General features: G+C 33.3%; 1 protein-coding gene across 1 annotated transcript; it reads left to right on the top strand.

The window, feature by feature from the left end:
• Positions 1–739: 739 nt before the first annotated feature.
• Positions 740–12,082, top strand: LOC127726685 (uncharacterized). Its single transcript, XM_052234131.1, has 8 exons — positions 740–1,144; positions 2,045–2,298; positions 3,963–4,109; positions 4,451–4,674; positions 5,357–5,557; positions 6,631–6,805; positions 7,476–7,621; positions 8,909–12,082. The coding sequence occupies exons 1-8, from the start codon at positions 871–873 to the stop codon at positions 9,216–9,218; spliced, it is 1,731 nt and encodes a 576-aa protein (XP_052090091.1). The 5' UTR covers positions 740–870; the 3' UTR covers positions 9,219–12,082.
• The last annotated feature ends 12,054 nt before the right edge of the window (positions 12,083–24,136 follow it).

The raw sequence follows: 24,136 nt of genomic DNA, 5'->3' as shown, positions 1-24,136 counted from the left end.
TGAATTTATTTTCCTTCTACAAGATGGGGAATTTAAAAAAAATAAAGAGAAATTCAGATGTTTCCTCCCCCCCCCTTTTCCCCCCAATGAAAAAAAAATGACCAATACCAAGGATTTGTATAGTAAGATCTTACTATACAAATCCTTGCCAGTACCTAAGTACGTGAAAAAAAGTTATATTTACTAAATAAAAAAATTAAACACAACAAAAAATATGTATATTATTTTCATGTAGAAAAAGGAGGGTTCATTCCCCCAAGTGCTTCTTGTGCGTAATGCATCATAATTCAACATCAAGTTTGTCTTCCCTCAACTTCAAGTTTATGAGGGCCTGAAAAAAACTTCATTTACTAGTTAATTATGCCTTTTATGTTTTTTTAGTTTCATTTTTTCAACTATTGCACAAATAGAAGAAATAAGCCTCTAGACGTTTCTATTTCTTGCCAGTAGTTACATCAGGTTGGAATAGAAAAACGCTGACGGCTGGGGAAATCCGATGCTCTAAAAATATAACAGCGGATGAATATATTAGAGACGAGTAAAACATTTTTTCAATTTATAACAGAAAATATAAATTATTCACTTAACGATATATCGATATAAGATATGTTCACCAATTTAAAAGTAAAAAAATAGAAAAGGTAACATTATTTTATACTTAAAATATTGATATTCGATCGACATTATCTTGCGGAAAGGCTTCCCGGAAATGTTCTACGGTTATTGTTTACATCGTTGTCAACTTGTTGTGCAATGTTGCTGAGTTGGCTTAATATATAAATTCGGATACAAAAAGTTGAAATAACAGGTAGGATAATCATTGAAAGCAAAGGACACCTAGCACACAACTAGGCCACTTTAACAGAAACAATGCCACGAGGAAGAGGCAGAGGACGTGGCCGTGGAAGGGGGCGTGGTGGACGAAGTGGTCGAGGAAGAAGTGGCAGCAGGCGATCTTTTCAGCAGCCAAAGGATGACAACGAAGTAAAAATAACAGAAGAGTTGGACATAAGTAAAGACGTTAAGAAGTATTTTATTGGAAACGCATCTGTTGCACAACATTATACTGCTCAAAATGAAAACAAACACAAATATGCAGCAGGGATGGTAGCTTTGATGAAAGATGGTGTGACAATTACTCAAAGTAAGTGTACTAGTTTTTTTTTTTACAAGTTCTTCATGATCCAGCCCCAAAAACTGGCCAGCAGGTGTCAGAGCAGTCTCAGACAACCTACATTTGTATATGTATATAATCAGACCTGCCAACTATCTCAGTTAATGAGGGATATCCCCCATGAGAGGTGTTGACCTGCATTTTGAAATTCTTTATTATTTAAACTGAACACCTCAAAACAGGCATTCAAATGAGTTAAAAGGGTATTTAAGCACATATATACTCATTCAAACAATATAGTAGTAGATCAAGAACACTTATGACAATATAAGAGGAGCATTAGGTCCTCTTGCTCTTAAAATCCCCCATGGAGATTTTGAAAAGTTGGCGGGTATGTATAATGTATAATATATGTGGATCAGATGCATCTTTGTAGTATAAATCTCATGTTTCTGGGGTACCAGGATTTCCCAAGAACTCCCAAAAACTTAATGTTGACCCAAGAATCGTTAGATATTAGCGGAAAAGTTTATTTTATATGGTTTTATACTGCTTTAAAAGATATTGAAGTATAGAATTTTGAGATATGAGTCAGTTTTACTCAATAAAAGTACAATTTCACTTCAGGAATTCGATTAGTGTGTCTTGTATACAAGTTCCTTGCATAATAAGAAAAAAGTGTCAAGATAGAATAACCAGAAATGTTTGAGGTCAATTCTGTCTGTTCTGTTGCAACCTTAGTTTTATTGGAATTACATGTACATAGTTTTATGAACTGAAAATTCTTGAAAAAGAGATTTCTTTAAATAATCCTAAATCTGAAGTACTGGCTAGAAGTGCCAACTGGGGGGCATGGCCATGGTACTACTCAGAGCAGTGGTACCGACATTAACTGACATTTATAACTTGTTACCTTTATATTTGTAATAGATGCCAGAGTAAGAGGTTTAACAGCTGCATGGGCTAGACATGATTTTGATATGGCTAATGCCTTGTTATCAAACAGGGAAAATTTTGGTCTGCCAGAAATTTTGAAGGCATTAGAGTTACTAGATGCTGGAAGGCAAGTCAGAATTCTTGAAAAGAGGATGAAAATGCTTCAGGTCTCAAAGAACAAGGTGAATCCAAAGACCATTGGGAAGCTAAAGTCTGACATTGATAACCTAAATGCCAAGAAGTCACCAGTAAGTTTTTTATACAATCGCACAAAATTTTGCGGTCGTACATGTATATTGGTATCACATCGTCGTCTGTGTCGTCCAGGACATTTAATATCCGGACAATAACGTTAGTATACATGTATGTACATAGAAATCTATGAAATTTAAACACAAGGTTTATAACCACAAAAGGAAGGTTGGGATTGATTTTGGGGGTTATGGTGCTAACAGTTTAGGAATTAGGGGCCAAAAATGGGCCCAAATAAGCATTTTTCTAGTTTCCAGACAATAACTTGTGGAAAGGTGTATGGATCTCTCTGAAATTAGACCAAAAGTTTCAATACCTCAAAGCGTTGGCTTTGGGGGGTTATGGCTCAAACAGTTTAGGAATAAGGGGCAAAAAAGGGGGAAAAACAAGGGTTTCCTGGTTAATGGACAATTACTTAAAAGTACAATGTTATGTTTGGATTACCTCCCTTACACTGCTTTTAAATTATGTATAAAGAAATGTTGTATTGTCTTGAGGTTTAGCTGTCAATTTATTTTTAGAAGTTACCATTAAAAATGCTGAGTAAGGAATATTAATTTTAGCCATAATTATGTATGTCATTTTCTATTTTAAGACTTTTATGATGTATTTAAATGGGTAATTATGGTTGCAAACTCCATTGAAAATTTGAATTGAGAGTTTGACCATATCTTGAGGGAAAGATTTTTTTTTTTGAAAAAGGGGGGAGGGGAAAAAATTGTGGGGTGTGGGGTGGTGGTAAAAAAGAAATTGTGGGGGGGGGGGACAATTTTTTCTCATTTCAGATTTCAGAAATTAGTCAGATTTTAAGAACAAAGGGAAACTGTATAAATACTAAAATTTAACAGATGACTAAAAATATTAGTATTTTGAAGACCCAGTTTTTCTCAAAAAGTTATAAGTGATTAAAACATAATGAAATTTAAGATAAAATAAGGAGATGTGTATGGTTGCCAATGAGACAACAATCCACCAAAGAAAAAATTACAAGCTAAGGATGTGAACCACTATAGGTCACTGTACAGCCTTTAACTATAAGTAATTAAAACATACGCCATAAATGGGCCCGAGATGTCAAGGTGGGATACAATACAAAAGAGAAAACAAACATTCTGATTTATACTAAATCAACATACATGTACCAAGTATGGCAGACAGCAACCAATGACAACTATGGGCACTTGATTACATACTGTAAATTCAGAAATTATTGCAAGGTTTTTATTAATGCGAATAATGCTACTGGATGGGTATTGCAATAATAAGAACTCGCTTTCTAATAACTTCAACATAGATCTGTATGCATATATTTTCGAAATTGCAATATTTAAACCTGCATTTTTGTCCATTCTTGAAAAATCGCAATAATAAATGCAAGCAACGATTTCTGAATTTACAGTACTCCTGGCTTGAGAAATACACATAGAGAATGTGTATTGGATAAACATGTACAGTACATTATAATTATCTATAAAGATTATTCTTTATATTATAGATAATTATAATACATGTACATGTATACAGTATATTTGATCCTGTATTATAGCTATATATAGATTTCTAGACTATGCTCTGAATTTTTACTAATGTGGAGTTAATATTATTTACGTATAATTTTTATGATAATAATATTTATAATATTAAATGTAAATAATTTCAGCATGGATCAGCAAGCGGGGCAGTATGTAAACACATCAGACAGTGGACCAGAACATTTACAAAAGAGGAACTAGAATTCTTCACTGTTTTCCTACCCAAAGAACCATGGAAGAAATTAGCTGATATTTGTCATTTCCACCCAGAAAAGGTAGCTTAATGTCACTTTCAAGAATTGAGAAAGCTTATATATTATAATTTTCACAGTCATAGACACTTTACAGCAAAAAAATATTTTTTGACAATGGGAGATAATTTTAGATTTATAACAAGGGAGGTAACTTTTGCTTTATAACAACTTGAATTAGTTAATGAATTCAAAATCATTCCAACCATTTAAAACTATATTTTTATAAGGGTCAACAGAAGTTCTCAAAAGGTACGTAAAGAGGGTCCAATATAAACAATTACTGCAAAAGAAGTTCTCTTTGAGTTGAAAGTTAGAAAGTAGCAACTATTTTTAAATCAACTAAAAAAAATTGATTATTTCAGGATTTCCCAAACCTTCCTTGGTTCCTGAGATTCTGTTATGGAGATGAACCACCATCTGATACCATGGCTTACCAGTGTAAAGCTCTATCAGCAGAAAATATCAATGAAATAGTAAAAGAATATCCTGTACCCTATAGCCAAGTAAAACAGTATAAAGACAAGCTGACCAGTGAAACAAAGGGTAGAATTGCAGAGTACGAAACGAAATTAGATACAGTTTTATGGTAAGATATCACAGTATACTATTCAAATCATTGAAATTATAGTCAGGGGGATAGGTATTCCTAAAACTAGAAAACCTGACGACACGTTGATATACTCATTCAAAGTCTAAGGAATCTTGACAAAGGCTGTTTTTTTTTCATTTAGGCATTTAATTTTGTATTTATTAAGGCACAAATATATCCTGGATACATTATTTCCACCATTTCATGAACCCCTGAATAAGCGAGATGCTTTTTGATTACACTAGCTAAGTCCTATAAATCATCAAGATTATCCTCTGGCTGTCAAAAATTATTCTAAGGATGTCCATTAGGTTGAAAAAAAATTGTTATATAAATTTTTATAAATTGAAAAATTATGTGTACTAAGAAACTGAGGTTACAACTTCCTCAGGCAAAGTTGACCATAGATGAATTTGGCTATAATTTTATGTCCCTTGCAGTCTTAGTATAAGCTCATTGTGCATTCCTATGTATTTATACATCCCTGTTTTTTTAGTGTTTGTTAAAAGAGTTCCTGATGAAAATGAATCCAGATAACACTTTAGACGCACAAAATCTATAAATTCATTTTATATTTATACATTGAGTAGAACATACATGTATATGCTTCAGTCAATTATCACATTACATTCTATATGTTTAAATGTGTTACAAATAGTGTGTTTTTTTCATTTAAAAGGTGGTATGAAGATTTACAGTGTGCAGATGTAGATAAATTACTAGAAGAAAGAATATCTAAGGGAGAAAAGATAAATCTGCCAGATGGAAAGTTTATAGAAAGAATGTTAACCATCCAGAGCATCAGAGAGAGTGACCAATCAAAAGCTCCCTTTTATAGACATCTGCTTCCAATTGGTCAGGAGAGATTGGATGCTTTGAGGTAAATACTTATAGTTTTAATTAAAAAAAATAGCAGAAGTTTTTGTTGCATATAATTGGTACGAAAGTAAATACTTAAAGTAATAATAATTTGATATTTAGCTACTATTGGTTTGTAGAATACTTAATTAAAATTTCTAGAAAATAAAGGTTATCCAGGTCAAATACAGGAAATAAGGGCATCATAACCATAAAACGTCAACTGATTTCTTTAAAAAAGGGTTGTAAATGAAAATATAACCTGTTATCTTCAGCTACGTTGGAAAAACATTTGAAACAGTATCCTTTCCTATGTGGCTTCTTCTCAAATATGTATTTGGCCTCTTGTGTAACATTATTAATGAAGATTGCTAAATTGTCAATCATTGCATTGATGACATACTGTGGATTCATTATTTTTCGTGGGGTACCAATTTTCGTTGATTTCGTGGGTATAGGTGAACCACGAATTTCAAGGTTCGACGAAGTATAAATTTCTAAAGGCTTGTATGCAGACTTTGGCAAAACCACGAAATCAAATGGCCACGAAAATATTATATTTCCTCAATCCACGAAAATTGATACCCACGAAAACAAATGAATCCACAGTATATAGATTCTACCACTGCATCGAGTGTGATACGATAATTATCCACTCGAGACAGTTAAATTTTCAAATTTAAAAAGCAAGACTCGATGAGCGTTTTAAATATTTAAAATTTAACTGTCGAGAGTGGATAAATATCGTATTACACAAGATTTGGTGGTGGAATCTGTTTCTCTAATGGTTTTCAAACAATATGCAGGCAAACTTATTCTGTCTTTTAGAATGATCTGTAAAAAGATGTGTTCTTTCTATGTGACGTCATCAGGCATGGTCGCCTTTTTTCATGCCGTCACAATAGGAAATTCAGAGGAAAGCAAGTAAATTAGACGTCATAATCGGATTTTAACCAATGAAGAACTCAGAGATCAAACAAACCACACGTTGATTAAATTTTTTTATACAATGGGTGCAGAAAGGGATAAATTGACGAAGAATTAGAGAAACATATTTTAATTTGCTAGTTACATTCCTTATATTCTATTTTGTAGTTTACCATTAGATACACCCATAGCAGTAATTGGTGATGCCTCTTCCTCTATGCAGGTGGCAATTAAAACAAGTTCTATCATAGCCGGACTTCTCAGTGCAATAACACAAGCTAAATTGTCATTCTTCAACACAAAAGTCATCACACCGGACAAAAACCCAGAGAGTATAGAAGAAGTAAGTTTAGTGTACAAATGTAGTTATCTCCCTTGTTGTCTAGGTGATTGCTACCAATTATGACAAGTTACTGGATATAGTAGCCATAGTCTGTATATTTAGATATTTTTGCATGCATTTATTATTATGGACAAAAATGCAAGAGTTATTATTGCAATTTCAGAATAGTGATGAAAGTGGTGTTAAACACCAATCAATCAATCAATCAATCATACAAATAATGCTATTAAAATCTAAATTGTGAGGTTTTTTGGGGGCTAAGCATATTGCGTCACATGCTTCTCAAGCAAAAAAGCATCAAAAAATATTTCTAAATTAACAGTTCTGTTAGGGAATTCTGTCACTAAAATTTGCACACACATTTAGTGCAAAAATGTCCTGGAAAATTCTGTTAAAATGACTAATGTAACGAATAGATTTGACAGCAAATTATTAGGTTTAATTTGTTTGCTTATTTATGGTACTCTGTAGTTAAACTAATATTATTAAAAGAAGTTAATGTGGAAAACTTAGAATAAGACAGCCATAAAAATAATTAACATCTCTTGGCTATATGCAATGTGGCTCTGAAGAGCAACGGAAGAAACGATTAAAACCATGATTATTGTGAAAATTGGTATCCGTGAATTATAATGAATCCACAGTAATCAAAGTTATGTGTTTTCCCCAGGTATTGAGGTTAGCAGTTGACATCAAAGCAGAATCATCCACCAACCCAGGTGTATGTTTAGATCCTTACTACAAGGCAAAAGAAGTTATAAAGACTATTATAATGGTAACTGATGAAGAAGAAAATACTTATGTTGAAAATCAGAGGTAAATAAACTCTAAATTTGTGTTTTCCTTTAACAGACATGATAGCTCTATGAATAAATGAACAATTTGTTCTTGTGTTGTGCTGTTGCAGGTTTGAGGGGTACCTGTTTGACCTCTCTGCCCATCCATCAGTCCGGCAAATCAGTTTTCCACACTTTTTTTGCCACCACCGTAGCGGGGGGGGGGCATTTAGTTTTACCCTTGTCTGTCTGTACGTCTGTACATACATCCGTACGTCTGTACGTATGTACGTTCCATAGTTGGTTTCAGTTCTCTAACTTTAGTTTGACTTAAACAAATGTTGTGAAACTGATACATAATGCTTATTACCACAAAACACAGATCAACTTTGAATTTTAGTGGCATCACTTTAACCATTCTAGAATTATGCCCCTTTACAAATGGAAAAATTGCTGAATTTTTCGTTTCCGTTCTCTAACTTTAGTTTGCCTCAACCAAATGTAATGAAACTTATACACAATGCTTATTACCACAAAATACAGATCAAGTTTGAATTTTGGTGGTGTCACTTTAACCGTTCTAGAGTTATGCTCCTTTACAAATGGAAAAATTGCTGAATTTTTCGTTTCCGTTCATTAACTTTAGTTTGCCTCAACCAAATTTGATGAAACTTATACACAATACGTACTACTACAAAACTCAGATCAAGTACAAATTTTGGTAGCGTCACTTTTACTGTTCTTCAGTTATGTCCCTTTGTAACTTAATATGATATGCAAGCGGGGGCATCATCTGTGTCCCATGGACACATTCCTCATTTATTTCTTCGTGCTTGAAAATATTGATTTGATATTTGGTATATTGTTTTACTATGACAAGTTACAGATCAAGTTGGATTTTGTTCCAGTCTGATGATTTTGTGCAGAGTTATGGTCCTTGCACTTAGAAAGTTCACTTAAATAATCAGATTTCCATACTTTTTTTCGTCATGCTTGAAGTTATTGACTTGAAATTTGTTATATAGTTTACACCATGACTAGTTATGGATCAAGTTAGCATTTAATTCCAGTACAAAGAAATTTTAACCAGTAAGGGACTATGTATTGTCATGCAATACTCTCAGAATGCTTGTTTAATCCATATTGTATGAGGTTCAAGATTTGGTTTGCACATGTTCATAATGATGTGAACTTTTTTAGAAAACTTTATTTTTGACCAGAATTTGCGGTGACCTGAACGTGGAAATGTGAAAGTGCAAGGGGTGTTCTAAATTGACATACCAACCACCTAAAGTTCTGATTATTTATCATTTAACTTTCATTGTAGGTTTGCTGAACTGTATGAGAAATACTACAAAGAAGTTTATCCAGCAAAGATTGTATTCGTTTCATTCTTGCATCAGCAACACTCAGATGGACAGATGGTCAGAGAATTAAAAAACAAAGGTTTCGAACCAATGCAGTTCAAATTCCACCGACAACAGCCCGATTTAACAAAATTAGATAGATTGTTTGGACTCATGTCCTCCGAAACGGAAACATTTGACGAGGAAGTTGATAAATTAGAAACCAAATTTAAACTTGAGGGTATTGGTCAGTTATTTGAAGGTATAAAGATGACCAGCACAGGACAATAATTTTTTTTTTTATCAGTTGCATAATTTTATTTTCTTAATTGTTTCAACACTTTAAAAAATATTTTGGAAGCAATACTTATGGTTTTATATATTCATAAAACTTTCTTTTTTTTTCATGATAGTTTGTAGCTTATGTTTCTTGTTCCGTAATTAATTCTTTTGTGATTTTAGAATTTATCTCAGAGCATTATTTAACATAAGATTTATGTAAAGGTTGTCACCTGCTAACTGTTAAAGGTTGGGAGTTTTTTTGTTAATTATTTATTTACTGTGATACATTTACCAATTGATTTTTATTATCAATGTTATGTAAGTTGATAATTTATTGTCATTTATTGTTATTTTTTTATGGTTATGAATGAACAGTTAAACTATGACATAGTAGTGATTTCTTTATAAAATGTTAAACCATGACATAAAAGTGATTTCTTTATAAAATGTTAAACCATGACATAATTGTGATTTCTTTATAAAATGTTAAACCATGACTTAATAGTGATTTCTTTATAAAATGTTAAAGAGGGCTGGGGTAAAGGATTTACAATGTGTATGCCGTTTTACTTGATGTTTTCATGCTTGACCTGGTTTTCTGTTGTTCATCTATTCGTTTAATTTCAACTTACTAATAATTTAACCCTTGGTTATTTTTTGTTGTTCAGCCTGTGGTGAAATTAAACTCTTTGTTAAATTCCTGATTCCTCAGATTCAACCTTGCTGTGGACCCAAGTTAGAAAATTTGACCAAGGAATATTGAATAAAGAAAGATTCTTTGTTCATTAAGTGTCAGTCTTTGTAAGAATCAGACAATTTAGAAGAATTTCAAAACATGGTAAAACAAAACTTGCTGACCTAACCATCCTATTTTAAAGTTAACCTCATCTTGAGTTAGAAATGGTAGGTCTTTTGTTTCTGTGTGTCTGGTAATTCGAGAAATCTATAGATAACTTTTGGTTAGAATGATAGCAAATTACAGAGTTAGCTCCCCTGAAGTGGTAATTTCTAATACATTTCAACCAAATTATATCTTGAGATACCAGAACTGGAAAACCAAACAAATGTTATATTCTTGCACCATTATACATTACTGGAATTACTGTAAACTTGAGTGGTTTTTGTTTGTCATGTTTTCACCACTGCCTGATTCTTAGGCAGATTGCCACTTTAAAAAAAGTCCTAGCTTGATAGTCAAGGACATCAATAATTTTCATACGGCTGTTGTTCATTTTTTATGCGACCACCATCAATCAAGCCTCTTTTTAAACCCTGTCACCTTCTATGCCCATACAAATATTTCTGCAGCTAAATTTATCCTGTTAAGTAAGACCATGTATTAATCTGTAATCTTGTACAATTCAACTATTGTTTCTTTTCAAAGCAGAAAGTGTTCTCTGTCTAGGTAGCATTGAAGTTGTACTAAATAATGAACTTTGACAGTGACAAAGGTTATGTTTATTCAAATAATCATATTTATCTTCAAACAGTTTTCAGGGATCCAAGAAAAGGGGGTTGATAATTCTCTATTTTGAAAAATATGAATGTTTAGTGAAAACTTAACCATGGATTAACTAAAGGTTAAAAAGAAGTTGAGCAACAGAATTTTAACCCATGTTTATTAAAGTAAGCATTGGTTAGAAGATTTATCAATTGGTTAAGTAAGCATTGGTTAGAAGATTTAATCATAGGTTGTATTTAATCAAAATAGCAACAACCAGGTCCTGCAAGGCTATTTGTTGCCATGTTTCATGTAAAATGATAAAAATGCACTCTTAAAGCCTTTGAAGTATTTTAATTCACTCTTTTGGTTTACTATTTTTAGCATAATGAAAATGTTGCTTTTCTCCTGAATTGTTCACCGTTTTGTCATCCCAGAGAATTGTTTTCTATTTTGGATTATCTGATTTCAACCCCTTCCACCAAGCCCTTCCAAACACACAAATGCATGACCTTTAGGAAGAAATCTGTTCTATAGTTATAAAATAAGATAGAAAAGATATGGACAGCAATATCAGAGCTGTTTCTTTGCTTTGAGTTTTTGCATGTGTATGGCTGATTTTGTACAAAGAATTACTGGTATTCCCTACTTTTAATTCCCCAAATAATGACTCTTTAAACACTTTCATTTAAAAAGCATTAAAAATTATATGAGTTTGTATCGATCATTTAAAGACATTATCTTACATCACCTGTGCAATAAATCGTTATAAAATATTTTAATTAGTTATTGACATTGCTATGATGATTTTATTTTTTATAAAAAAAAATATGATAAAACTGACAGCTGAAATTAATAAAAAAAGTGTTTGTTACATTAACAAGTTTTGCGAATGTAAAATTTGCTTTGCTCATGAAATAATTTTCCATTAATCACTAACACTTTAAAATAGAGATTAGTTGAAACCTACATTTTTGTTATTCATTTTAGTTTTGTTTGATGTATATTTTTAGACACCTGTCAATTTTTTATTGTCCTATTTTGATAACAAATATTTATAATTTTTGGGTTTTATCCAAAACAAATTTATTTGTCATAATTTTTTTGCGATGCACACAATTAGTGAAGGTGTAAAAACAAGAACTTTTAATAAACAAGTTTTAAATTATAATCCAGATGAAATCCCTTTATAATAATATTGTTATTGATATATGATTGAAATAAGATGTGGTATGCTCCAAGACAATGGTAATAGGGGGGTGGGAAGATTTTTTTCTAGAAATCCAGATTTTACCATAAATCAGGATTTACACTTTTCAGAACTCCGAAATTAATGATGCATTTATGTATTTGCATTAGGAAATAATACTTTATATATATATGAATTTTTAGAGTTTTAATTTATTTTTGAATAAACGATTATTTACACCAATGCAATTTCATTATTTATTGATTCATGGTAATATAATTATTTAAGTATTTGGCTCTGAAATTAACCAAGGAATTACATGTACCTCAACAGAACACAATACCAAGTGTGTGCTGACATGTGCATAATTGAAGAGCTAATTATAATTTAAGTTTAGCTCTTATCTCACGTTGGGAGTGCTCTGAAAATTTATAAACTAACTTACAGGTCATACATGTACCTGAACACAACACAATACCACATGTGTATTAACATGTGCGAATTGAAACGCTTAAAATAAGGATTAAACAAAATACTTAATTTCAAGTTATGCAGTATTAATAAATTTATTTCCTTATTTATTAGTATTTGGATGAAATGTCTTCAAACAACCAATGATTGACTCTCATATTGCTGATTTGGTTCATGCATTTTTCAAATGAATGTGTTGGAATGAACTAGATATGAACTAGAGGCTCACCTGACTCTACTTTGGTTTTAGAAATCATGTAAAGATAGATAAAAACCATAACAGATACCCAAATAATGATTGAGGCCAAATTTGGTTTAATATTGGTCCCTTTATTTAATAAAATATCCTGGTGGCCATCTTAAACAGTAAATCGACAACAAAGTAGCAACACTTGGTCAGCACCTCATAAGGAACATTCATGCCATGTTTGGTTTCATTCCATTCAGTGGTACTCTAAAAGAAGACATTTGTATGTATTTCCTGTAGGCTCCTATGTTAAACTAAGTCCCCCCTGGCGGCCATCTTGGATGATGGATGGGCTGCAAAGTAACAACACTTGGTCAGCACTTCATAAGGAACATTCATGCCATGTTTGGTTCCAATCCATTCAGTAGTTTTCTAAAAGAAGACATTTGTATGTATTTCCCATAAGGTCCTCTGTTAAACTAAGTCCCCTGCTGTCCGCCATCTTGGATGATGGACCGACTGCAAAGTAACAACACTTGGTCAGCACCTCATAAGGAACATTCATGCCATGTTTGGTTTCATGCCATTCAGTGGTTCTCTAAAAGAAGACATTTGTATGTATTTCCCATAGGGTCCTATGTTAAACTAAGTCCCCGCTGGCGGCCATCTTGGATGATGGAATGACTGCAAAGTAACAACACTTGGTCAACACCTCATAAGGAACATTCATGCCATGTTTGGTTTCATTCCATTCAGTGGTTCTCTAAAAGAAGACATTTGTTTGTATTTCCCATAGGGTCCTATGTTAAACTAAGTCCCCCGCTGGCGGCCATCTTGGATGATGGATCGGCTGCAAAGTAACAACACTTGGTCAACACCTCATAAGGATCATTCATGCCATGTTTTGTTTCATTCCATTCAGTGGTTCTCTAAAAGAAGACATTTGTATGTATTTCCCTTAGGGTCCTATGTTAAACTAAGTCCCCCGCTGGCTGCCATCTTGGATGATGGACCGACAGCAAAGTAACAACACTTGGTCAGCGCCTCGTATGGAACTTTCATGCCATGTTTAGTTTCATTCCATTCACTGGTTCTCTAAAAGAAGACATTTGTATGTATTTCCCATAGGGTCCTATGTTAAACTAAGTCCCCGCTGACGGCCATCTTGGATGATGGATTGACTGCAAAGTAACTAACAACACTTGGTCAACACCTCATAAGGAACATTCATGCCATGTTTGGTTTCATTCCATTCAGTGGTTCTCTAAAAGAAGACATTTGTATGTATTTCCCATAGGGTCCTATGTTAAACTATGTCCCCGCTGGCGGCCATCTTGGATGATGGATTGACTGCAAAGTAACAACACTTGGTCAACACCTCATAAGGAACATTCATGCCATGTTTGGTTCCATTCCAGTTTGGATATTTCACCATTGTTTTGGTACTATGCATTTGACAACAGTCAGTTGATGTGAAGGGAATAACTTATACTCCTATCTATAGATCTGTATCATTCACAATCTATTATGAAAGAAATATTGATTGATTGTTGTTTGCTGAACACCAATATTTCATGCATGAATGAAAACGGTGTGAGACTTAAAATATCTAATTTTTATTTGAATTATTTGCCACTGGACATTGTATGTATTTCCCATAGGGTCCTGTGTTAAACTAAATCCCCCACTTGCGGCCATCTTGGATGATGGATCGGCTGTAAAGTAACAACACTTGGTCAACACCTCATAAGGAACATTCATGCCATGTTTGGTTTCATTCCATTCAGTGGTTCTCTAAAAGAAGACATTTGTATGTATTTCCCATAGGGTCCTATGTTAAACTAAGTCCCCCGCTGGCGGCCATCTTGGATGAATGACCGACTGCAAAGTGACAACACTTGGTCAGCACCTCATAAGGATCATTCATGCCATGTTTTGTTTCATTCCATTCGGTGGTTCTCTAAAAGAAGACATTTGTATGTATTTCCCATAGGGTCCTATGTTAAACTAAGTCCCCCGCTGGCTGCCATCTTGGATGATGGACCGACAGCAAAGTAACAACACTTGGTCAGCGCCTCGTAAGGAATTTTCATGCCATGTTTAGTTTCATTCCATTCACTGGTTCTCTAAAAGAAGACATTTGTATGTATTGCCCATAGGGTCCTATGTTAAACTAAGTCCCCGCTGACGGCCATCTTGGATGATGGATTGACTGCAAAGTAACAACACTTGGTCAACAGCTCATAAGGAACATGCATGCCATGTTTGGTTTCATTCCATTCAGCGGTTCTCTAAAAGAAGACATTTGTATGTGTTTCCCATAGGGTCCTATGTTAAACTAAGTCCCCGCTGGCGGCCATCTTGGATGATGGATTGACTGCAAAGTAACAACACTTGGTCAACACCTCATAAGGAACATTCATGCCATGTTTGGTTCCATTCCAGTTTGGATATTTCACCATTGTTTTGGTACTATGCATTTGACAACAGTCAGTTGATGTGAAGGGAATAACTTATACTCCTATCTATAGATCTGTATCATTCACAATCTATTATGAAAGAAATATTGATTGATTGTTGTTTGCTGAACACCAATATTTCATGCATGAATGAAAACGGTGTGAGACTTAAAATATCTAATTTATATTTGAAATATTTGCCACTGGATATTGAGCAAACAACAATCGATAGAAATAGGAATGAAACTGACAATTGTTTCCACTTCAATTGGTTTTCATGTAGATATTTTGTCTCGGTGACATTTTGAAATCAAACTTACAACTGGGCTTTTTTTACTTTGCAAACCAATTCTACAAGTTTTAGTTGATTTTTCTGACCTTGTTACCTCTTTTCTGCAATATGAAAAAAAGCTGTATTTGAACATTTAGACCGGGTTGAAGTAAAAAAAAAAGAAAGCTTTAGCCAACATTTAAATAATTTATCATTCTAATTTATATTCAGTCTCTTTGAACTTTTTCTCCATTTTTCGCCAAGACATAAAAAAAAGGTAGACTTCAGAAAGAACTCGAATGACCTTCTTAGCATCCTGATACGAAGATTATTAGTATCATACGATATACACGCCATCTTAAAATTATTACATAATAAAATTTAGTCATGATTGGTTTTTCTGATTGCATATGTCAAGGCGTCAAAATTTAAAACAGATTAACGGACTTCCGTTTCAATTATGTCAGGTAGAGTGAATTGTGTATAGCTTGGCATCCTGGCCCAATCTTAACTTCGGCGATTGATACAACATTAGCAAGCAGTGAACCAGGATCCCAGGATTCAATTGTGTAGTGATGTGAGTAACATTGCATTGCTGGTAATTGAGAAATAATAGCTTTTTCTGAAATAAAACCATTGAAGATTGACATTTAAAGCAATAGCTTTTGTTAAAAGCTTGCATTGAGAAAATTATTAGCTTTTCTAAAAACATTGTAAAAGGACAGTTATAGCTTTTTACTGAAAATTAAGATGACCGTCCAAGGTTTTAAGTTTTTTCGGGATTATGTATTTTATAAACCTAAGGAGTAAATTTCAACATCACTCGCGTTTTTACCTAATTCTCATTTTGGTTCAGATTTGGAACCAAAAACATATTTGTTCTGGATTTCCTATGGGTCACGTTTTTCATCAGGTAAATTAAATTAATCTGCTTTTGTCGGTTTGTATTTGTACGAAAAATTTAAACACTTTCCCCTAGACTCTTGATGAAAAATAGAGTTCTATCATTAAATAATGCATTAGCATATTTCAAACGGTTAGACTACAGGGTTTTAAACTCACACAACTCACTTGCGACACGTTTTTGCAGTCTCAGATCTTTAGATACCAGAAAAGTCGTCCAATCTGTAATTTAACCGATTGCGTCCTATTTCAGATTTTGACATTTTGACTGAATGTGGATTCCCATGGCGGGTGGTGCATACATGAAAGCAGGATATGATTACCCTGTCGACACACCTGGTCTCGCTCCTTTTTGAGTCCATGCGATTCCTACAGTGTTTGTATAATACTTTGATTTTTTCTTTCTTAATCGATTCATGAGATAAGAAAATCGGTCAACTACTGCTGCCTTAATTCAACTTTGAAAACTAGAAGTCAAAAACACACAAAAAAATCCAGAAAGAAAATCTGTTGTACATATAATGTTTACCTGGATTCTATATTCTGTATTGAATTTTAGTATCAATAGACAGCCCCAAGTTAAAAGAAAAATGTTTGTATCTCCTTTACAAAAGTCATAAACCTATACCAGAACCTGCCATAATGCACTCATAACATTTTTTATTCATGCTAAAATCAGACGGGCTTTTTAAAAAGCTTAAACTTGTGATGTTGCTAAGATTATAGAATTGGGAATACGATACGGAAAAGAGAAGAAATTTAATACGGAAGTTAGGAATTTGGATTGAATAATAAACTAACAGTATGGTATTCAAGACCCATCAATGAATTATATTGCGGAAGGATCGCGTCAGATACACATTGTTGGATAAGTACTCATCGGATACTGTAGTTTATTGTAAACCAACTAATTTTCGCGAGCGATTTATTTTCGCGACTTTCGTGAGTAGAAAAAAAACGCGAATATAAATCGTCTCGAATTTGTTAAACCTGAATCTTTCCTTATTTGACTACATTACGTAAATTTCAAAATCGCGAAGTGACATCGCTGTGAAGAGGGTTAGGAGGGGTTAAACGCGAAATAAAGTATCCGCAAAAATAAGTTGGTTTAGAGTATATTGATAAGTTTTGTATGACGCATCTAATTTCTGCATTGTATACACGATTCGTTTATTTCAAATTCCATTGTATGATGTTTAATAAAATGTCACATGAAATTTGAAAAGAGATATACATAGCTTGGTTGACTGATCCATTTACTCAGTACTGACCGATATATAATATACTTCACGATTCTGTTCTACGTACCTTTTTACAAAGATTAAAATTGACATGAACACATTGGTTTTTGAAATGAATATAAGAAATTGATAAGAAATATCTTAAACCTTCCAGTTTCGAGTCTCTGAGCATGCATTTATGCAGACATTTCTAAAAGTCAAAAATTACAAAACAGTATAACGAGTAAAATGGGACCTCAAATACTCACGTCATCAAAATGGAATCAAAGATTCAGAACAGCTGGTATAATACATTCAGTTGAAAATTTTGATTGATTTGCAGCAATTCAAAGTCAAATAAAAACGGGGGGTAAAAACTGATTAAATATATTTTGTTCGTTTTATTTTTTTATACTTTAACCACAAAATGACGAATTGATTTTTTTTTGTCACGAGCCATAATATTTGATTGACAATTATAGATAATTATTAATTTCAAGAGGATACCAGCCAACACGGTCACCTTTGTCTTTGAAAAAAAATGAAGATTTGTACAGACGAGACAACCAATAAACCACCGAGAGACCTAATAGTACAGATGTGTCTTATATAACCACGTTATTTGCATTCTATACTAACGCCTTATTTCGACACGGATTATCTGCGATGGTTAGTACGTACCTTACCAATGTTAGAGAATTAATAAAAGCTATGAGCAAAAGGGCAAGAAATAGAGCATAATTGGGAGCTAAAATATAAAGATTAGAGAGTTATGAACAGAAAATAAAGAATAAAGACAAATGACCTTAAGAAATAAAGAATACAGAAATGAAGACCACCTCCCTGATCCAGACCCTCACTTATTATTTCAGCATAAATGGTGGCGAACGCTTCCGAATTCAGTGCACATGACACCTCTTTTTAGAATAATCTTCATAATTTACGGACAAAACGGATCGAAATTATACGTTTAAAAAGTTAAATAGGAACACAATACAAGCTAGATAAATACATTAAACGTACTAGTATTGGAACACCATACAAATAAATACATTAAACGTATTGGAACACCATACAAAATAAATACATTAAACGTATGGGAACACCATACAAAATAAATACATTAAATGTATTGGAACACCATACAAAATGAAATAGATGAGTATAAGCAGTGACATTCCATAATGGCGGATCCAAGGGATCTGTCCCAGGTTGCTGTCAACGGACCCGCAAATACAGTCTTGATTTTCAGGCTTACTAATAGTACTAATTTAATACTACTTTATGAAATGTTGACCGTTGATGGTTTGTATTTTCATTTTAAGTTTCTAGTTCATATCTATTATTCTAAATATTTCTATACGTCCTTTGGTTTTCTTTTCAAGCTTTCTGAACCTTCCTTGTGACATGCATACTATATAAGTACTTTGATCACACCAATGCAGTTAGTTCCGTTTATATAATCGGCGTTCGTTTGACCATATAATTAAGATACACGCATAAATAGGCAGTCACATTAGGGAAAGGGTACATAAGGCATATTTTGTTAATAGTGAACAAAAGGGTAAAACATGCTACACAGAGGAACAAGTGATCAGTATGCTGGAGTTTCTTATTGACAACATATTTGTTGATTTGGAGGTAGACTTTTTCAACAAATTGTCGGCATTCCTATGGGAACGAACTGTGCGCCTCTCGTTGCCGACCTCTTCTTATTTTCATATGAATCGGAGTTACTTCAGACACTTGTCAAAAACAAGAAGATCAAAGAAGCCAGGTTATTTAATTTCACTTTCAGATATATTGATGATGTTCTTTCCATTAACAATCCGAGCTTTTCTGATTGGGTTCCATTAATATATCCCCCAGAACTAGAAATTAAAGAAACAACAGACACGGCTTCCTCTGCCTCATTTTAGACTTTGACATACACAGTCATCTCAGTACCAGAATCTATGACAAACGAGACGATTTTAATTTTGAAATTAGCAATTTCCCTCACCTTAGTAGCAATATACTAACTTAACCTGCATATGGGATATACATTTCCCAACTTATTCGGTATTCAAGAGCTTGCAGCTCCTACTCAGACTTTGTAAAACGTCACCAGTGTCTGAGCAGAAAGTTGATGAACCAGGGGTATGTCAAAGAACGTCTCGTCCTTTTTCTAAAAAAGTTCATCGGAAGGTACCAAGACCATGTTGATAAATATTCCGTATCAACTTCACAAATAATACACGATGGTCTTGAAGTATAGATTCTGCGTACTGACGTTGTTTATCATCTTAATAACGTGTTATAGTATTCTTTTATTTGTCTTTATTAATATTACTTTTACTTTTAAGTCTGTTTTTTGTGATATCCATTTGACGTGACTCTGTACTTATGTATCCCGTCATACTTTGAACGACAAAATTATTTTATTTTATTAAAATTACTTTTACTGTTAAGTCTGTTTTTTGTGATATCTATTTGACGTGACACTGTACTTATGTATCCCGTCATACTTTGAACGACAACATTATTTTATATCTACCTGTGTGACGCCAAACGCGCGATTCTACACCAGTACTTAAAACCTTCCATCCTTTATGGGTGGATTTTACATAGATATATAAAATCGTATAATAAAAAAGCAAAATGAGGATGTTAAATTTGATGTATGCCTTTTTGTGCTATTTTGTTACATTTGTTTGTTTTTATAGTGATTAAGAGGATAACACAATGTTGACTGCTGTACCCCTATTTTTTTACATTTTTACCTATTGTGTCTGTTTGTTTTGTTCACGTATCGTTGTCAATATAAAAGAATTTGATGCGACTGTCATACAAGTGAGAGATTTAGCTAGCTATAAAACCAGGTTCAATCCACCATTTTCTACATAAGAAAATGCCTGTACCAAGTCAGGAATATGACAATTGTTATCTATTCGTTTGATGTGTTTGAGCCTTTGATTTTGTCATTTGATTAGCCTAAGGGACTTTCCGCTTTACAGTTAAGTCTGTCTCATTTCAGACTTACATCTAGAAATTGACAATGAGGGTCGGTTAAAAACAAAAGAGATGATTTCAGCTTCCTAATTGTGACCTTTCCATTTTTAGTTCCGAATGGTGAAGTTGAAATCATCACTTCGTAAATTTTACGGACGCCATCACGAGTTGGTTGACCGTTATGGAATATCCTTTCACAGATGATATCGGATATGTTCCTTATGTCGTAATTACAATCCCGTTCCCTTTTCACGAATGAGACCTACCGAATTAGACTATTTACCGGCTTTGTAATAACATGAGCAACACGACGGGTGCCAGATGTGGAGCAGGATCTGCTTACCCTTCCGGAGCACCTGAGATTAACCCCCAGTTTTTGGTGGGGTTCGTGTTGTTATTGTACCCCTATTTGGGACATTTTAACCTATTGTGTTTGTTTTGTTCACACATCGTTGTCAATGTAATGAAATTTGATGCGACTGTCATACAAGTGAGAGGTTTAGCTAGCTTTAAAACCAGGTTTAATCCACCATTTTCTACATAAGAAAATGCCTGTACCAAGTCAGGAATATGACAATTGTTATCCATTATTTTGATGTGTTTGAGCTTTTGATTTTGCCATTTGATTAGGGACTTTCCTTTTTGAATTTTCCTCGGAGTTCAGTATTTTTGTGATTTTACTTTATACCCTAAAGCAATTCTTCGGGGAATGCATTTAGTATAAGGAACATTTCATCAATTTTTTTTGTATGTTTGAAGTCTTTGGTATTGAACTTTTTTAATTTAAGACAAAAATAAGGAGATGTGGTATGATTTTCATTGAAACAACTACTAGTAACCATCATGACGTAGAGGTCAACCGACGGCCTTCAACAATGAGTAAAAAAAGTTAGCTAATAAAAGACTCCGATATGGCGATTGAAATATGAAACAATTCAAAGGAGAAAACCAACGGTCTGCATGTTTAATAACAAAACAAAATTACGAAAAACAAATTGGACGGATATCGACATGAACCACTGGATTAGAGGCTTCTAACTTGAAAATAAATTAACTGAAACTTGATACGTATCCTGAGTTTCACACTAGATTCAATGGGCATAACTTTGACCTGATTCTAACAAGATCTTTTATAGTCCCGCTTAAATTTATTCACAATTTTTCTCCACTCTAGGCGATTTAGAGCTTGACATATTGTCACATTGTACACATAATCAGATGTAAACGCCGCATCTCTTTTTAAGGATGTATTCTTCTGACGTTAAAGTCTCGTTGAAATCTCGTTCTGGAATTATTTCCAAAACATGTGATACAAGTGGAAAATATCAATGAATTTTTAAAATGTTATAATCAAACTTAACTCTGTGAAAAAAATTGTGTATTTACAATGAGTAGTTTTTGAGTAATCAATTTTTCAAATTTTATTACCAATCAAGTCAGTCTTTTTAGCCAAAATTTTGAGAAAATGGGTGAGGGGTACAAGAAATGACTTTACCAGAAACATGTACATCCCATATCACCTTTTTTTTTCTTCAAATTTCTCAGATATGTATTTTTTCAATCATTTATAACAAAGAAGTTGAAATAATATGCATTTTGTTCTTAAAACAGAGAAAAATCACAAATTTACAAAATTGACAGCATGGTTAATTTGACACAAAAAAAAAGCATCAAAATATGATAAAACTTTCTTATATTAACACCTACCTATAGTTCTTTTAAGTTAAATTTATTCAGATTGGTCCACTTCATCTTTATTGAAAGTATCAAAAAAAGTTTAATTGTGGAACTGTGATTTTTTTCACGATAATAATGAGGCACACATCAATCAATATTCCTGATTCTTTGTTATACTTTGAAAATATCAGCCATTACTGTGCTAAGAACAACTTGTTTCTATTTGCGCATTTATTACAGCGTTCGATTGGCATAATACTTAGCTGAAGGGCTTCTTGTCTTTCGCTGAAAACCTGTAGGGTATTAGGCGCTCAAATCGGACTCGCCGTCCACTTAAAAACTTCCCGTGTAAACACAAAGCTTTCAAACAATTAATGCACATGCATCTGTAAACACAAAACTCAAAATACATGCATGTGCATGTTTAAACACAAAGCTTTCAAACAATAACTCAAAACATGTGCAGATGTAAACACAAAGCTTTTAAACAATAACCAAAATAAATGTACACGTGTAAAAACAAGGCTTTCAAGCAATAACTCAAAATACATGTGTATGTGAAAACACAAATATATCACACATTAAATCAAAATATATGCGTACGTGTAAACACACATTTCAAGCTTTCAAACAATAACTAAAAAAACTACAGCGCAAATATTAAATTGTTTCAATTTTAAAATAATTAAAATATTCGACAATATCAGGAGTGATATATATCAGTGTTCGGAAGGGAAATATATATTTGTCGGTGTAGATTATAAAATCGATTATTTTCGTCTATATATTCTTTGTGACCCGTGATATTTCAAAATTAAACTTTTAGAATTTGCTGAAATTCTATTCCATCATCGGGAAAAGTCGGAGCCAAAAATATTGGTAAAAGAGGAAATAAAGGTTTCTATATGGACGCATAGAGTACCAACTTGAAGGTGTCAGACCACCAATTTAAAATCCCTATCTATTCAACCCAATTTTGCAATTTTCACAGCTTTCTAAATATTTTACCTGAAGTTTAACTTCATAGAAACCAGGTATATGCTGAACTGTACATGTATCCCCTTTCTACATGTCAATTTTCAACCTATGTTTAAAGTCTTCTAGCAAAATACTAACGTTCGGAAGACAAGTACTGCTAAAAATAACCCCTGGTTTTCTGGAAATCATAAATAAGTATACTGTGGAGCGCCTTAATCCTTAATTTTTAATGGGACAAGTAAATTTTAGCTCAAAATGGTCTAAATATATTTTTCTTTCAACAAAAGTTTCATTTCTGCAAATTTGTTGGTTATTTTAAGTATACAATGGCATCAAAAGCACTGTTTTTGTCAGGGAAAGGCTTCTTTTACATACGTTCTAAATTAGAGTGGGGTCAAACTATGATAGCCAGAATAACATAAACGGTACCAATTTTTCTGCACCAGATGCGCATTTCGACAAAAATATCTCTTCAGTGATGCTCGAGGCCAAAATATTTGAAAATCCAAAGCCTATTAAAAAGATGAAGAGCTATAAACCAAAAGGGACAAAAAGTAAAGACAAAGCCGTGCAAGGAACCAGAGCTTTGCATGAGGGAGATACATTCCTTAATTTTAAATAATTTTCAAAATTTTGTAACAGCAAATTTCAATAACACAAAATCCGTGTTTTCATGCCAGTACCGAAGTACTGGCTACTGGGCTAGTGATACCCTCGGGGACTATCAGTCCACCAGCAGAGGCATCGACACAGTAGTAGCAATAACATAAACGGTACCCATTTTTCTGCACCAGATGCGCATTTCGACAATAAATGTCTCTTCAGTGATGCTCAGAAATGATCTATTCAACATCCAAACAAAATTCACCATTTTGACGATAGGGGCTTAGTTTTGTCTGAGCAAATGTGTTGCCTTGAAATTTGATTCCACCGAAACGGGTATATGGAAGGTATTTTACTAGTTATCTACTGACGGGTTCAGAAATGAAATTCAAGGTTATAATTTGAAGCGAACGTTTACCAAATATCAAGAGGAAGCCAAACCATTACCGTGACACACAAATATATTAATTAATCGTTGATTGAAGCCTTGAGCGTTGACAAATGAATCAATCTAGCCTGACTTCTGACTAGAAACAA

This window comes from Mytilus californianus, unplaced genomic scaffold, assembly GCF_021869535.1.
Source record: "Mytilus californianus isolate M0D057914Y unplaced genomic scaffold, xbMytCali1.0.p SCAF_18, whole genome shotgun sequence".
Taxonomy (NCBI): Eukaryota; Metazoa; Mollusca; class Bivalvia; order Mytilida; family Mytilidae; genus Mytilus; species Mytilus californianus.
This window is presented reverse-complemented; position numbering and strand designations above follow the sequence as displayed.